The following is a 16,856-nucleotide window of genomic DNA, read 5'->3' as shown; positions in this document are numbered from 1 at the left end:
TTGCGTGAAGACAAAATTACTTAACAACTACGTTACTATTCAAAGATTTGGACGGCTTGTTCCCACAATTCTAAATTAGGTTTTTAATTGATAAAATTAATTAAAAAGTATAATAAAAATACAATTTAATTGAACATTGAATTATTAATACATAGTATTAAGTCAATAGAAATAGAAACTTAGAGAAAAAGCGGGTCAAACCGATCACCGAACAATAAAAATCAAGTAACTTTATTATTTTTAAAAATTTAAAACTATTTTTTTTAAATAAGATAAAAAATACTAACAAGCACATTATTTATTAATTTTTTTTAATTGTATTTGAAAATATGAAAACTAGAAGAAAAAAAAAGATCGCTTTTGGCAGAAAGTCTGTTAAAACCGATCAATGTAAAATACATTTAATAAATTTAACATTTTATATATGTAAATATACATATTTTTATATACTTTTTACATAGCATACAGAAATAATAAAAGATTCAAGGTTTACATTTTTTACTACAAAAAAAATCTCAACCCATTACAAAATTTTTTGGCAAACATGTTTTGTTGCAGAGCCAAGTATTGCAATTTGGATTCTCGCATGACATCATGTCCGAATGTAATTCTTTTTTACACTTTCTGCATTTAATAACTTTTCTTCTTTTGGCTGAAGGTGTTGTAATCGGTTCTTTATTTTGAGTTACTTCTTTTTCTGCCGGGTTTGGCAATGGCATTATGAGTTTGCAGATGGTTTTACGCTTTTTAGTTTGTTTTTCAGCTAATTTGAGTTGCTTAACTTCTTCTCTTTTTTTAAGATGACCTGCAACACCGTGTTCTGTAAAACATTGGCTAGCAATTTTTGGAATATTAGGTTGCCTCAATTTTTTACATAAGACTGATTTTTGTCTTGAAAAAAACTCATTAGCTCATTTTCCATTTCGATTTTCATTCTCTCGTGTAGTGCTCTGTACTTGTCGAACCTCGATACTGCTGTTGCTGGTTCAGAAGATAATGCTAAAGACTTTATTGTTTGCATTGGCGTTGAAGACGTCGGTTGATTAAACGTTTCGGAGATAGCTAATGCCTGTTGATTGATTTTGTTTTCGTTAAGTGAAAATAGCCTAGTATATTCAAAATCAGCAATAGCGTGCAAACGTGTAAGACACTTACCGCTCTCATATACCTGTTTGAGCAACCTAGGAAAATTTTCTTTATCTAAATTTTTGCATTGTGTGTCTTTGTAATATTTGGTAAGAACTGCCTTTCACACTTGCTTAACATGGCAATAAACACCTCTGTCCATCATCAAGATGTAAAATATGAGTACCACTAATAGCTTGACATTCTGGTATATACACTTCCTTCAACCATTCAATAAATGTGTCATGTTCCATCCAACCAGATTTAGATATTGAAAATTTGGTGCCAGTCGGACCACCTAAAGCCCACTCAGCTCTAAAGTTTCGTTTTGCTTTGTATACCACTAGTGGTGGTGTAAAGTATCCATCAGCATTACAGCAATTGTTCACTGTATAATGGATTTTTTTATTGTTACCAGTGAGTTTCAAAACACGCTTTGCACCTTTTCGACATACTACAGTTGCTTTGCCTTGATCACCACAGAAACCCGTTTCATCGCAATTCCAAATATGACAACCAGAAGTTATTCCAGACAGTTGATATTGTTTAGTGACAACTTCAAAATAATTATCAATTATTTCTTGCGTACAAGAAGCGGCTCTGGCAGATGGTAAAGTGTGAGTTTTTCTAGTGGAAATTTCTTTAGACCATCGGTTTATAAATGTAGAAAACCAGTCTTTGCCAGGCCTGCCGTTTTTAAATAGGCCTGATTGATTTTTACGAAGATGGTAACCGCATACAAGGTCTATGACATCATTTCGTGTTAAACCATAACCCCAATCACATTGGAACGCATGCACCATAGTTGACTCTGTTTGCTGTGAGAGTACGGTTGTTGATCCTAATCCCTTGAAGCTAGCATTGTTGTTGTTCTTGCGACCTATTAGAGTCGAGAATGGAATGCCATATTTAAATGCAGCTTTTCTGATTGAAGTATTTTTTTCTTTTATATCATTTAACGCAGCTTCTATATCTTCTTCATTGTATGACTTTTTACTTGTTGTCATCTTGAAAGTGAATAATTAATAAATATCATTGAGTCATTTTTGTAAAATGACTTTATATAGGAAGAACCCGGAACTAACACATGAGGAAATCCAATAATTTAATTTACCTAGGTACCTAATTTAAAAATTCACATACTAATAAAGGAATTTAAAGTAAATATGTGAATGATCGGTTTTACCAGAAAAAATTTAATATTAATTTTTCTTACTTTTTTGTCTAATTTTTAACTATAAAACAAACAAAAAAAATAATGAAATCGGTATTAAAATTAAATTTTGTACAAGATAGAGGTAAAATTATTTTTAAACAAATTATGGTTCCCGAATTATTACGATAGCAAATAAAAGAAAAAAGCAAATTTTTACGACTCTCTTTTAAACTTTTATAAAAATAAAATGACTGAAAAATAACTGGGATTTTATTTTGACACATTTGATTAGAGAAGATGATTCTCTTTCTTCTGGTCTTTTTATTTTTTAAATACTCCTATCAGTTCCGGTTTTATTTAAATTTTTCGATTAGTGATCGAAAAAATAGTATGGTCGGTTTGACCCGCTTTTACTCTATTTGTTTTTCTTTTATAAATTACTATAAACGTGCCATTATGGATAAAAAAGATTGCATAGTAAAATACATTAAATATCTGGTGCAGTAAATTATACCATATATTCTTTTAAGTTTATCTAAATTTATTCATTTTAAATTATTTTTCTTTAACTTTGATTACTCAACTTATTTTTAACTTCAATTATATTTATAGTTGTTTCAGTAAATTTAGTTTTCATGAAATTCAGCTTTACAGTAAATTTAGCTTTCATTTGAAAATTTATTGAGTAAATTCAAATAAATTCAAACTTTAGCCTAAATTTATATTCGATGTCAACCTTCATCAATTGTCATTAAAAAACTGTTTAAAAGATAGTCACAAGAAATAGAAAGTCGGGCCACTTAACAGATATTCGGGCCACTTGAGATGTCCTTAATCAAATTTGTTGGCATTTTTTTAGTGTCCAGTCCGCAGCAGAGTGCACAGAATTTTTGTTAATTGTTTATCTACAAACTGCTGGTTAAAACTGCATCTTCTTCATCCAATACTTTAAATGAGCGGCGGTAATTGTTCTATTTATGGATGCAGTGCTTCTAGGAGGCATAAGCGATTCCCTAGAAGCATGAGAAACTTTTACCGATTGGTTTATCTACAAACTGCTTGTTAAAACTGTATCTTCTTCATGCATTATTTTGATTGAGCGGTGCTAATTTTTCTATTTTTTAATGCAGTGCTTCTAGGAGGCATAAGAGATTTTCAAAGTTTGCAGTTCTTGCTTCGATGTTTTAATAATTATCAGTAGGAAAATCACATTAAAGATATAAGTTTGAAAAATAAGATAGCAAGGTTGTCGGAGGTTTAGGTTTATGTTAGGGGCCCATGATGATGTATACTAATATAGTAGTAATATTGTACTAGTTAAAAACGAAGCTACATTTTAAATTATGATTAACAGCATCGCACCTTACAGTTAAAGTTATGTTATCTAAATTGATTAAAGTTTACAAAGTTGTTATAGATTTAACCCTTAGTAGTAGAAACTTTTGTTGCTTAAATTTAAAGAACATGTAAACTATAACTATAGTACTAAAAAAATGAACAACAACAACAAAAAAGAATATTAAATTGACTTTATTTACAACTCTTGCGAGATTTAAATCCAAGATCCTTACACTCACATTTTAACACTCTAACCAATGCTAAATGAACTATTTATTACGTAACGCATAAAAACTCTAATTGGCCGCTTAAGATCTTATTTTGATATGAATACTAACAAATGATTTAACGTTTATGTATTGTTTTACAAAAAAAGAGTTGTAATATTTTGAAAATGTGATTTTATTCCTTCATTAAATGATTCTACTACTTCATTAAAATATGATTCAATTCTTTCATTAAAATAAAAAACTGAAATTTGAAACCTCGATTTTTTCTTATTTAAATTTTTCTTGCTAGGAAAAAAGCAGAAACGTAGACATCATAGTATAACTTTGATTTTTATAATTTTCAAAAGCTGAAAAAAAGCTTTTGAACGTTTTTGAAGCAATGTTTTTTAAAATATCAATGTCAACAACATTTGTTTTGTAGTATTACAATGTGGAGTTTGGTACATTTAAATATAACATCGTAGATTTATATTTAAAACAAAACAAAAACGAAAGTCAAATACGTAGTAGCAAGTTAAAATATAATATACATAGTAATATAAACGTATCAAAATAGTTAGCATTCACAATTTAGTGATGTTAGACGTATTATAAAACCTACATTTTATAATACGTCCAACATCTATATGCTATGCACAAATCATGAAATTGCCCAGTTTTTGGGATGGCTTTGCGTAGATTAGAAAAGTAATAATTTTAAAGCAAGTAAACATAAAGTTTTAGTAGCAAAACATTTTGTAAATAAAGATTTAAAATACATTTTAATTATTTGCTTCAAAAACTCCTATATAATTTTTCTTTTGATAAACTATATTTATATTTTCATTTACATAGCTAAGTATTTGTTTGAACTTTTTTATTTGATTACGTATCTTAATAAATTTAAATTATTTCAACTTAAATGTTTTATTGTATATATATGAAATTCAATTCCTTTCTCATTTCTCTATTCGCACAAACGTATTTCATAAAGAGTTTCACGACCTGTGCGTAACATATATAAACACAAAGCAGAAAAGTTGAATAAATAAATTTACATTTCGAGATAAATTATTATTCAATATTAAGTTTACTAAATATTTCTCGAGCAGCATCTAAAGTATTGTCACCCTAAAAAGGAAAGAAAAAATAGTAACGGTTATTTTGTAATAATTTATATAACATGTCGAGAAATTATACAAAAAACAAAAACAAAAAATACTTTAATATATATTAATTTTAAAAACAAAATCAAACAACGAAATAAAATCCACTATAATTTTAAAACTAAATTTAAATATAAGCAATAAAAATTCAACAACATTGTTGAATATGCGTCAATATTTAAATTTCATTGTTAACTTTATTTCTACAGATTTAAATTTAGTAACACCTTATCTCCCCATTTCAGTAAGACATTATGTGGAGGGTACTCAAAAAAGCGTATTGCAAAATGCGAGGGAAGGAGGCGGTGGACGAAAAAAAGCGTACTTACTTTATGGACGGCCCCTACTGAGGCAATTGCTTGGGCTATTAGACAGTGTACTTAGTACTATCTATGCTTGGAGTCAAGTTCTTTAACAAATTTAAAAATGACAAAAGTACTAAAAACTAAAAAACACAAAAAACCATCATCATCACCAAGTTCTCTAAATCATTCACTAATATTCGTGGTCTTCGAAGTAACTTTTCTATTGTTGAGTCTTATCCCTTGCAAAGTTCACCAGACCTTCTTGCTCTTTGTTAGACTAATTTGAGTTCAGCTGTCTCATCTTGTGATCTAAGTGTTGATGGTTATCTTCCTTTAATTTGTAAAGACTCCAATAGCCACATGCTTGGTCTTTGCATTTACATTTTTAACAATTCACCCATTTGTCGGGAAACTCGGTTTGAATCCACAGACTATTCTTTTATGTGCTTTCGTTTAGCACCACTTTACCTTTATCACCTTCCTCTTTGTTCTATATCGCTCTCATTCATCTCAAGACTGCACTCTTTTTGATGTTGTTTCTGATCATATTGACCAAGTCCTCTCTCTTTATCCATCAGCCAATATTGTTGTCGTTGGTGACTTTAATGCTCATCACACTAAATGGCTTGACTCTAGTGTCAGTGACTTTGCAGGCATTAAAGCCCACAACTTTTGCCTTTCTCAATCTCTAACTCAAGCAGTCAACTTTCCAACTCGCTTTCCAGACAACCCGAATTATTTACCTTCTCTATTCGACTCTTGTTTCTGATCCTAGTCAGTCCTCAGTTTCTCCACATTTACCCTTAGGCGCTTCTGATCACAGTTTCATATCTCTAAAACCATTATCTTATTCTTATTCATCATCTGAATCCTCCTATCATCATATCTCTTACAACTACCTTAAAGCTGACTGGGACTCTTTCTGTAATTTTCTTTGTAACAACTCTTGGGTAGAAATCTTTCGTCTTCCTGTTGACAAATGTGCTTCTTACATAACTTTGTGGATTCAGCCTGGCATGGAATCTTATATTCCCTCTCGACAATTACAGGTCAAGCCTCACTCTTCTCCATGGTTTTCCTCACATTGTGCTGCTACAATTGCCAATCAAAACCATTACTTTCATATCTATCAGCAGAACAATTCTCCAGAAAACAGACGTCTGTTTATTACTGCTAGAAACCATTGTAAAAAGGTTTTGTCTAACGCCAAAGCCTCTTTTTCTCAGGTCATGAAATCTCGTATTTCATAACAAAAATTAGGCTCTCATGACTTCTGGAGAACCTTTAATAGTATAAATAATAAGGGCAAATCTGTAATTCCACCTCTCTTGTATGGTTCAGACTTTGTCACCTCACCTAAAGAAAAAGCTGAATTGTTTGCTAAAAACTTTTCATCAATATCATCTCTTGATTCCACTAGTTGCGTTTTATCTGATATTGCCGCCAAACAGGTTGATCGATTGCTTGACATTCGTATTACTCCAGCTTCTGTATCTAAAGTGATTTCCTGCTTAGACTCTTCTACAGCTTGTGGCCCAGACAACATACCTGTTATAGTCTTGCAGAAGTGTTCTCCGGAGCTGTTGTCTATACTTTCAAAACTATTTAACAAGTGATTATCAGAGTCTCATTTTCCAGCCTGCATAAAAGCGGCATCTGTTATCTCTATTTTCAAAATTCTGGAGAGCGATCCAATTCGACTAACTACTGTCCCATTAGTCTTCTTCCTATCATAAGCAAGGTTTTTGAATCTTTAATTAACAAACACTTATTCTCTTATCTTAAATCTAATAACTAACTTTCTAATCATCAATATGGATTTCGATCTTCTTGTTCTACAGCTGATTTGCTAACAGTAATAACCAATAGGTTTTATTGTGCATTAGATAAAGGTGGAGAGGTCAAGACCATCGGTCTTGACATTTCTAAAGCTTTTGATAAATTTTGGAGTACTAGTTTTTTCCATAAGCTTTCTTCTTACTGTGTATCTGATAGCATCTTTAAGATTATTGAATCCTTTCTTTCCAATGGCAGTATAAAAGTTGTCCTCGATGGACAGCACTCTTCTTCTTATTCTGTAACTTCAAGGGTTCCTCAAGGTTCAATCCTTAGCCCTATACTCTTTTTAATTTACATTAAGATCTTCCAGATATTCTGACATCTAAAGTGGCATTGTTCACTGATGATACTACCATTTATTCTTGTCATGATAAGAAGCCAACACTCTTTGATTACTTGAAGGGAGCATTTGAGCTTGAAAAGGATCTTACTTCCGCTACAGTTTGGGGCTCACAGTGGCTAGTGAACTTTAATTCAGATAAAATTCCAATTTATAATTTGCAATCCTTTAAGTCGCCTACTAATTGTTATCTTGCTCTACAATCTTCATCTTTTCTTTTCCAGTAACTTCCAACTCTAATTAATGGTTGCTTACAGCCTTGTTGGAAGCAAAGATGTTTAAGAAAAAAAAATAAAAAATATGTATATTGCTCTATTTGAAATATCTTTTTAATATTGAACACTCTTTTACGACTATGAGTTTTGTTTTATTATTATAATACAATATATATATATATATATATATATATATATATATATATATATATATATATATATATATATATATGTATATATGACTGGACATATATATATAAATATATATATATATATATCCAGTCGCAAGTAGTGTATTGTACAGTAAATTTCTGTTTTTATTTCTTTGTACCTGAATTTAAGTTTTAATATCTTGTATTATTATTTGAAATATATTGTAGTATATTATAGTGTTCTCCTCTTAGTTATGGATTATTTATAAAATAAAAAATACCGAATATGTAACCATTGAATGTATCTTAATTTTTTCAACATGCTCCTTTTATGTAATTAATATTCAATCCAACATATAACGGGTGATGCGGAAGTTATCGGACAAAACAAAAACGTCAATAACTTATTTATAAAAAAAAACAAAAACTATTGTTATACTTTTTTTAAATAAAGCATTTATCTTTTAATAAAAATATATTATTTTTTATATGAAAAAACACCACCATCTGCAATTGATCTCAATTTTGCTCTGACGCCTTTTATATGCGACTGTAAAAAGTTTAAATCAATTTCTTGTAGTTTTAGTTTAATGCGATCAATCAAAACTTGCTTTGTTGAAGCTTGCCAATCTCCCTCGTAAACCTTCTGTGCCAAATGACCCCAAAAATTTTTAATTGGTCGTGCTTGAGGCACATTTGGGGGATTAGATTCTTTATCAACGCAATAGACATAAAGGTCCATCCAATTTAGAGAATCTTTAGAATAATGAGAACTTGCTAAATCTGGCCAAAATAAATAGTTCAAGTCTCCATGATACTTGTGAATAAATGGAAGAAGTCGTTTTTCTAAACATTCATTAACATAGATTGATGAATTGATCGCTACAGCCTTGGAAGTGCGAAACAATGGATCGGATATACCACGGTCAGATATGGATATCCACATTAATAATATTTTTGGAAATTTCTCTTTTCCTATAAAACGAGCACTTTCTGGGCATGTCTTTTTGTTGTTTGTGTAGTATCCAGAATTTCCAGGCATGTTGTCCCCTGCAAAACAAAAGTATTTTTCGCCATCGATGACTAGAAGCGATTTTGTGTTAAAGAGTTTGTTAACTAGTTTCCTGCTTCTTTTCTTTGCCTTTATTTGTTGTTCTATAGTGTATTTTGGAGTTTTTCACGTTTTCTATATTTAATATTCATTTTTTTTAACTGACGACCAATTGTCGATTGATTTACACCAAATTTAATACCTATTTTTTGTTGACTGACCCCTTTTCGATTGTTAACAAGTCTCGTTAATTCGGCTTCCTTTTCTCTAGTCCAGGATGTCGGACGACCAGGGTGCTTTCTATCAGAAAACAATTGAACAGTTTCAAGTCTTTTTAGGTTATCATATATTGTACTTCGAGCAAATCCTTCCTTTTCAAAATGATTTACGATTTTTTTTTTTTTAATATTAGGTTTATTTACAAAAAACATTTTTAGTTGCTTTCGAAAAGATTCTCGTTTAGCTGCATTTAACCTCATTTTAAATAATTGTGTTTCAAGTAATAAAGTTTATATTTTATAAAACGTTTATGCCTACGCATAAAACTACAAAAACTAATTATTATGCTCAAATAATGAAATTAAAATTTGTACGATAACTTCCGCATTACCCGTTATTATTAAAAAGAGTAAAAACTTTTATAGGATAAACTTTAAGGTGCCTGCCAGGCGTTTAAAACACCCAACATTTTTGCCCTAAATCGAACTGGCTGGGACCCTAAAAATTGTATATATTTTTTTTGTTCAAACTTATTTTCATATAAATGGTCAATTTATAAATCGATTCGCTAGTTTAAATCTAAAAATTGATAAAATATGAAACAATCTAATATATATATATATATATATATATATATATATATATATATATATATATATATATATATATATATATATATATATATATACACACGCACACACACACACACAAACACAAACACGTATATATATGTTTAAAAAATAGTTTTAAAATAATATGGCACTTCACCTTTATAAAGCAGACACGTATAAAATTCTCAAACTCTTTTTTGTGCCCACTGCTGTAGAACTCACTGCATGGAATGACAGCCAAACCCTGAAAAACAAAAACATATTAATAAATTAATGTAAAAAAAAAAAAAAAAAAATTAAATGTGTTGAAAACATTCAAAAACTCTATATTTTTATAAATGTACTATGTATATATTATATATGTATATCTGTATATATGTATATGTACTGTATGTACTTTTATCTTCCTTTTAGAGAACAAATCATTTAACAAAACTAACATTACTGATAAAAATATATGTTACTTTTTCTTTAATCCACAATTGTTGCACTATTTTGTCTAGTGGAGTATCATCATCATATCCATTTCTATCAATATCTTCGAAAAAATAGATTAAAAAAAGTAAAATCATTAGTACTAACAAGCACTAGGTGATTAATAGCACAAAATTACAAAATTACTCACTCAAACCAGAAATATCAACAAGCATGAAATAGCCACCATCTGGCATAATAGGCTTCATTTTAGCTTCTTTTATTATTTCGTAAATTCGTTTACGTTTGCCAGTCATATTTTGACACAACCAATGCCAATAAGAATCAGGTGTACCTAAAAGCATTTTTTCATGCTTGAATGTGTTGGCTAGAGCTATCTAAAAATACGTATTTAAAAAGCATTAAAACCAATTATGATTCTTTACATTAATATATCACTTGTATCTTTCATACTTTCAATATACATACACTATCTACCACAAAAGTTTGGGTTTACTTGCTTTATTTTGGACTCTACATAACTCTCTTTAAAAATTGAAGCTCAATCCATTCAAAACTAATGTGACATTAATTTTAAGCATTTATGATGACATTTTGGTTATAAAAAGAATCACACGCTTAATTGTGAACATAAAGTATATACTATATGTTATCATCATTACAATAATAAATACTTTGGGTATATTATAATAAGGTATATTTTGATGTAATAATTTGAGATATTTGCTGTAACATGCCTTAAATAACTTTTTTCATTATCATGTTTAATAGTATTTTTATACAAAAAAGTAATTGAAACATTGTTTACGTATTGTATTAAATAGTGCAACATTTATAGAATAATTGTTATGCACGTTGAAATAATTTAAAAACTTTGTCCTAGTATTGACATTTGAAAACGTATATATTTTATGTTTTGAAAAAAAAAGGTTAAAACAGCTGAGTGTAGAAAAAGCTGTTACAGTAGTATTACAACACGAAAGGTTATTCAACACAGAAAATTGCTTCAAAAATAAGTTTTTTACTTCAATGCAGTCATGAGCGCAAAGAAACTGGCTTTAATTAGAGTAGCCATCATTTGGGAAGGTCCAGAGCAACCCTGAATCACAAAGACAAATTTATTTGTATTCAAAGCAAAAGAAATCTTATTCAAACTGCTTCTAAAAACTGCCAAGAACTTATCTCCATGCAAGACAGCAGTATCTGTTTTGACCAAGGCCTTCTTAAACAGGCTGTGAAAGGTCATTTTCCATTAAATTAGTGAAAGCGGACTTTTTTTTACGGATTTTAACTGCTTGATTTAAACTTTTTAGTTAAACTCTTAAAATGACTGTTGTATTTATGGTTGCATAATAATTGTTGCATTTCTGGTTTATGGTTGCATAATAATTGCTGCATTTATGGTTTATGGTTGCCTAATAGATGTTGCGTTTATGGTTGCTCCTCAATTTACAAATCAAATATAAAAGATAATGTTACGTATAGATTTCCTTTTAAATCTGAAGACCATGAGTTACAGTTTAAAAAACTTCCAAATAAAAACTATTTGTTTACAAATTATAAGCAAATTTGTGCTCAGAACTGGCCTAAAGATGCAGAATTAAAAAGAGTCAAATGTGGTAGTTTTGATCCAATGCACCCTCCATTAATCTTTAAAGTTATACCAGTATCTTCCAATAGTGTCTAGAAAGCAAGATGTCACTGGGTTATTGTGCTCTTGGAGAAATAGTTTACTTAATGAGATCAAAAACTTTAAAAAAATGGACGCTATTCAATTTAAATAAACTTGAAATCAATGATGATTAACCGTAAAGAAAATTTTTATTTTGTTGAAAAAGAAAAAAATAACTTTAACCTAAGTTTTCAATATATATAACTTTAGAAGATTCTGGAGATATTTGTTTTAATGGATATAGCCAACTTCAACAAATGAAACTCCTTTTTTAAGTGAATTATTGTATATTATTTTCAATTAGCGAATGCAATTAGTTATGTTATTAATAATGAAACAGATTCTAAGCGAGCAAGTTATATCAAGTAGCTTTATTAAATAAAACAAACAATACTCCATTTTCTTTAGATGACATTTCAGATGCATTGCATCTTTATTTAAAATCTTGATCAGTATATTTTGATCTAGTAGAGAAGCTTGTTTTGCCAAGTATATAAGATTTGATATTTTAGGAGCTTTAGGAATTTCAAAAATACTGCTTTATCTTGGCTGATGAGGTGTACATAAAACCTGGGCTAAAGTACTTTGTTGGTGAGTTATTTTTAACTAATCAACAGGAAAGCCAAGATTTCTGTTTTTAGTGTTTTTTTAAACTATTGTTTAAAAAGCTTAAATAATTTTAGAAATTTCAATTAGTTAGAATAAATCATTAGAAAAAGAATTCTTTAAGAAGTTAATAATTTTGTTTATTGATAATAGATATTGTATATGAGGCATTGTGAACGAAAGGGGCACACCAACCAATTTTCAAAAATCCGTTTTCTTCAACCATTTTCTACTTTAGTCTGTCATTTACAATATAACACAAGATCAACGTGTCAGTGGGCCTCTTTCTGACTGAAAATCCCTTGTTATTTACATGTGATAAAATCTGAAGAAACATACTTTGTAACGAGTAAAACATTCGTCCGAAAGAGGCACAGCAACCAACACAACTACCACAGAGGGGGAGGGGGGGTGTAAACTCTTCTACCAAGTGGTAGGAAAAAGTGTAATTTTGCGCGCTTACTCAAAACTTGATTTTGGTTGGTGTGAATCTTTGCAAATTTCAGTCTAGAAACTTCAAACGCGATTTACTCAAAACTTGATTTTGGTTGGTGTGCCCCTTTCGTTCGCAACGCCTCATAAGGCGAAGCAGAAAATGTCCAAGAAAAAGCAAATACAGTTTGAGCAGTAATGCTCCTTTGTCTTTTTAGTGGTCCAGGATTTGTTATAAAAGTTTTTCTAGTTTATAAAGTTACAACAAATTTGATAACAAAGTTACAACAAATTTGATAAACAAGCATGATAGTAGAATTAAATCAACAAATCATAATTGCAGGTGGAAAGCATTTTGGATTAATAATGGACAACTGTCAAGTAAATCAAAAAACATTTCAATATCTTAATGCAAAAAATATTCCAGCATACTATCTTTTAAACGACACTGTGCATATTTTAAAATGTATTTGAAATAATTGGATCACTGAAAAATAACGATACCGTGCAGCTTGCAGATGGGAAATATATAATTCAACTTCATGCTGCAGATAATCAAATTGTTAGGTTGTCACTGTTAACACAAAAGTTTTTTGTGATGAAACAGTTGCAGCGTTACATGTGAAATTTCCTGAAGCTGAAGATACAGCATTTTTCATTGAAATAGTTGTCAACTTGATAATAATATGCATACTAAAATCTTTTTTTTGTGTGCATACCATCATCAAGTGAACCTAAACTTTTAACTGGTAGTGCACATGCATCCATCCATCCCTACATGCATACATACTTCCGGGGGCTTCGGTACATACATCCCCTATTTTATAGCTTGCTGCTGCAAGGGGGTGCTGCTACATCAATGAGGGTTTGGCATAGGGTGGCAATCTTTTCTTTCATTATTCTTTATTATTTCTTCTTTTTGTAAAAACACCATATAAAATAGCGTAAACAAAACTAGGGTAACATTTGTTACATAAAATAGCATATATATATATATATATATATATATATATATATATATATATATATATATATATATATATATATATATATATATTTATATATATATATACATATATATATATATATATATATATATATATATATATATATATATATATATATATATATATATATATATATGCACACACATACAATACACATACACACAACATTATTAGAAACATTTATGATTGTAACAAAACTAGAGTAACAAACAATAAAAATAACTAAAAGTAAAACCTGAAGTGGTGTTGGACAAGTATAAATAATTCCTTGGTGAACTCTCATAGCACCTGATATCAAATATTCTGGTCCAATAAGCCAACCTGACTATAATTGATCAGAATAAATATCTTTTTAATAAATTATTTTTTTTCTAAATTAAAATATTCTAAAATGTAATCAAAAACTCACTTTCCAACCAGTCACACTAAATGTTTTTCCAGCACTACAAACAGTCACTGTACGTTCCCACATATCAGGAAGCGTTGCTAAATAATATAGAATAAATAAAATAAGTATAATACCATAATGCTGTATGACATTATAAACATAAAAAGATTGTGTGTGTTGGTCTATAATAAGGCAATTTGAAAAATCTCATTTTTCAAATAGTTATGCATTTATTACACATAAAAAAATCAATTATATCAAAACAACCCCCATTAAAAAATTTAAAAAAAAGGTTCCAGTTCAATAGTTTAAAAAATCGCAATTTTAAAAATTTTTCATTAAAAAAATGCGCACTGAGGCATAAAAGTCATTAAATAAAACAATACTTGTAAACTACTTGAAAACATTAAAGCATTGCATTTCAAAATTTAATGTTTTGTAACTAATAATAAAAACTTATGTGAAATTATTTTCTAAATATTAGACAAATTAGACAAATTAACCTAAAATTAAAAAATGAAAAAAATTACCAATTTCTTCTCAGCTGGCATTACAGTGGAGAAAAAATAAGATCAAGTACAGATGAAATAAAATAAATTGAAATTACTCTCCTTGACTGCAGAACAAGATGAAAAAGTTTACTGTCAATGAGATTCAACAGTTTCACTTAAAGATGAACTCAGGGAAGATATTCAAAATTTGTCCAAAATGAAGTGCCACAACTTAAACAACAAATTTAAAGTTGTTTCAAAAGAAATATTGGTTTATGAAGCTACTGGAAGGAGAACTATTAATCTTGAACTTTTGTTCAATGCACTGGAGACTATCTCTCCAACAAGTATTGAGAACTTTTCTGGTGAAATGAGAGAAAGTTCGATCTAGAATGAATGACAACTTACTTGATACACTTTGTTTCCTCAAAGCTTATTATATTTATTATCAATAAATATATTTGATTTGATTCTTATAAAGACAATAACAATTAAAACAAAACAAAAAAAAGATTTTCTGTGATTTTTTAATTTTTTATCGATATTACCAATATTTACCAATAAATTTTTTTTTACTGATTTACTGGTAAATATAAAAATGGGTTAAAATTTCAACCCTAATGTTTATATATATACAAACATACATTGGTGAATGCAAAATACAATTATTTTTTTAAAAAACAGCAAAATCTATTGTTTTATTAAATTCAATATTTTTCAGGTTAATAGGTTGAAGAGATATTATGTAATTAATCAATAATTAAAAAGAAAGCAAAAAATGTTTATTTATAATTCCGCTTTTGTGAGCATCTTCAAAGTAAAAAAGTTTTTATTTCAAGCTTGTTTGATTTCATTAAAAAACAAAAAAAACTAAAGAAAAAAACAAAAATTACAAAAAACTATAGTGCTTTAATAGTTTTTATAAAGCTTTTTAAATTTTTCAGTTTTATATTTTTAATTGAAAACCTTTTAAAAATAAAATGCAAAACTTAAACTACGCAAACAATTTATTCTAAAAACAAAAGAAGATTTTAATATACATCATCTTTATAAATGCATGTTTAACTTTGTAAGTAAAACACAATCAAAGCAAAAACAATAGATACGCGTATATTTAACAACTTAAATAAAAAAAATTTTCATAAACAGTTTAAAAATTTGAACAGTTAAAAATTGAATTAAGTAACACAAAAACAACTTAAAGCATCAAACTCACTCATTCAAGTTTTAGTCACAAAAGCATTATCTTATAACTAATTTCTCTCTCTTGGTGCTATTTCAGTGCGATTTTTCAACCTTTCAATTTAGAAAAAAATTCACAAAGAAGAGTATCAAATAAACATTATATAAGTGAAAATAAGAAAAAATAAATTGTTTTAATAAAAAAGCAAACTAAATATATACTAAAACAGAGTAATAAAAATTTGGTCAATTAAAACATTCTTTTAAACAAACTTTTCTAGAAAACGTTATGAAGCTTGAATAAATATAACAAGATTGTTTCTCTGATGTTGTTTTCTAAATCTATCATTCACTAATGTTCGTAGTCTTTAAAGCAACTATTCTTCTGTTGGGTCTTATCTCTTGCAAAGCTCACCAGACTTGCTCTTTATGAGACTAGTTTGAGTTCAGCTGTCTCAACTTGTGATCTTAGTGTTAATGGTTATCTTCCTTTAGTTCGTAAAGACTCCAACAGTCACATGCTTTGCATGGGCATTTACATTCGTAAGATTTCACCCATTTGTCAGGAAACTAGTTTTGAATCCACAGATTATTCTTTTATGTACTTTAGTTTAGCATCATTTTGATCTATTGCCTATCTTTTAGTTCTATATCGCTCTCCTTCATCTCAAGACTGCACTTTTTTTGATGTTTTTTCTGATCAAATTAACCAAGCCCTTTCTTTTTATGCTTCAGTCAATATCATTGCTGTTGGTGAGTTTAATGCTCATCACACTGAACATTTGATTCTTGTGTCAGTGACTCTTTAGGCGCTTTGATTATGGTTTGACCTCTCATAAACTATCATCTCATTCTTCTTCATCATCAGAATCCCCCTATCATCGTGCTTCATATAACTACCTTAAAGCTGACTGGAA

General features: G+C 29.0%; 1 protein-coding gene across 1 annotated transcript in view; it reads right to left on the bottom strand.

The window, feature by feature from the left end:
- Positions 1 to 4,344: 4,344 nt before the first annotated feature.
- Positions 4,345 to 16,856, bottom strand: part of LOC136077006 (kynurenine--oxoglutarate transaminase 3-like) — a 49,368-nt gene continuing 36,856 nt past the window's right edge. The window contains exons 10-15 of the mRNA XM_065791187.1: positions 14,288 to 14,364; positions 14,114 to 14,203; positions 10,352 to 10,538; positions 10,191 to 10,264; positions 9,884 to 9,970; positions 4,345 to 4,959 (exon numbers count right to left, since the gene is read on the bottom strand). Of these exons, the coding sequence (XP_065647259.1) occupies positions 4,903 to 4,959; positions 9,884 to 9,970; positions 10,191 to 10,264; positions 10,352 to 10,538; positions 14,114 to 14,203; positions 14,288 to 14,364 (572 nt within the window). The 3' untranslated portion in view covers positions 4,345 to 4,902. The remainder of the gene's footprint in view (positions 4,960 to 9,883; positions 9,971 to 10,190; positions 10,265 to 10,351; positions 10,539 to 14,113; positions 14,204 to 14,287; positions 14,365 to 16,856) is intronic.

Source organism: Hydra vulgaris, chromosome 02 (assembly GCF_038396675.1).
Source record: "Hydra vulgaris chromosome 02, alternate assembly HydraT2T_AEP".
Classification (NCBI taxonomy): Eukaryota; Metazoa; Cnidaria; class Hydrozoa; order Anthoathecata; family Hydridae; genus Hydra; species Hydra vulgaris.
This window is presented reverse-complemented; position numbering and strand designations above follow the sequence as displayed.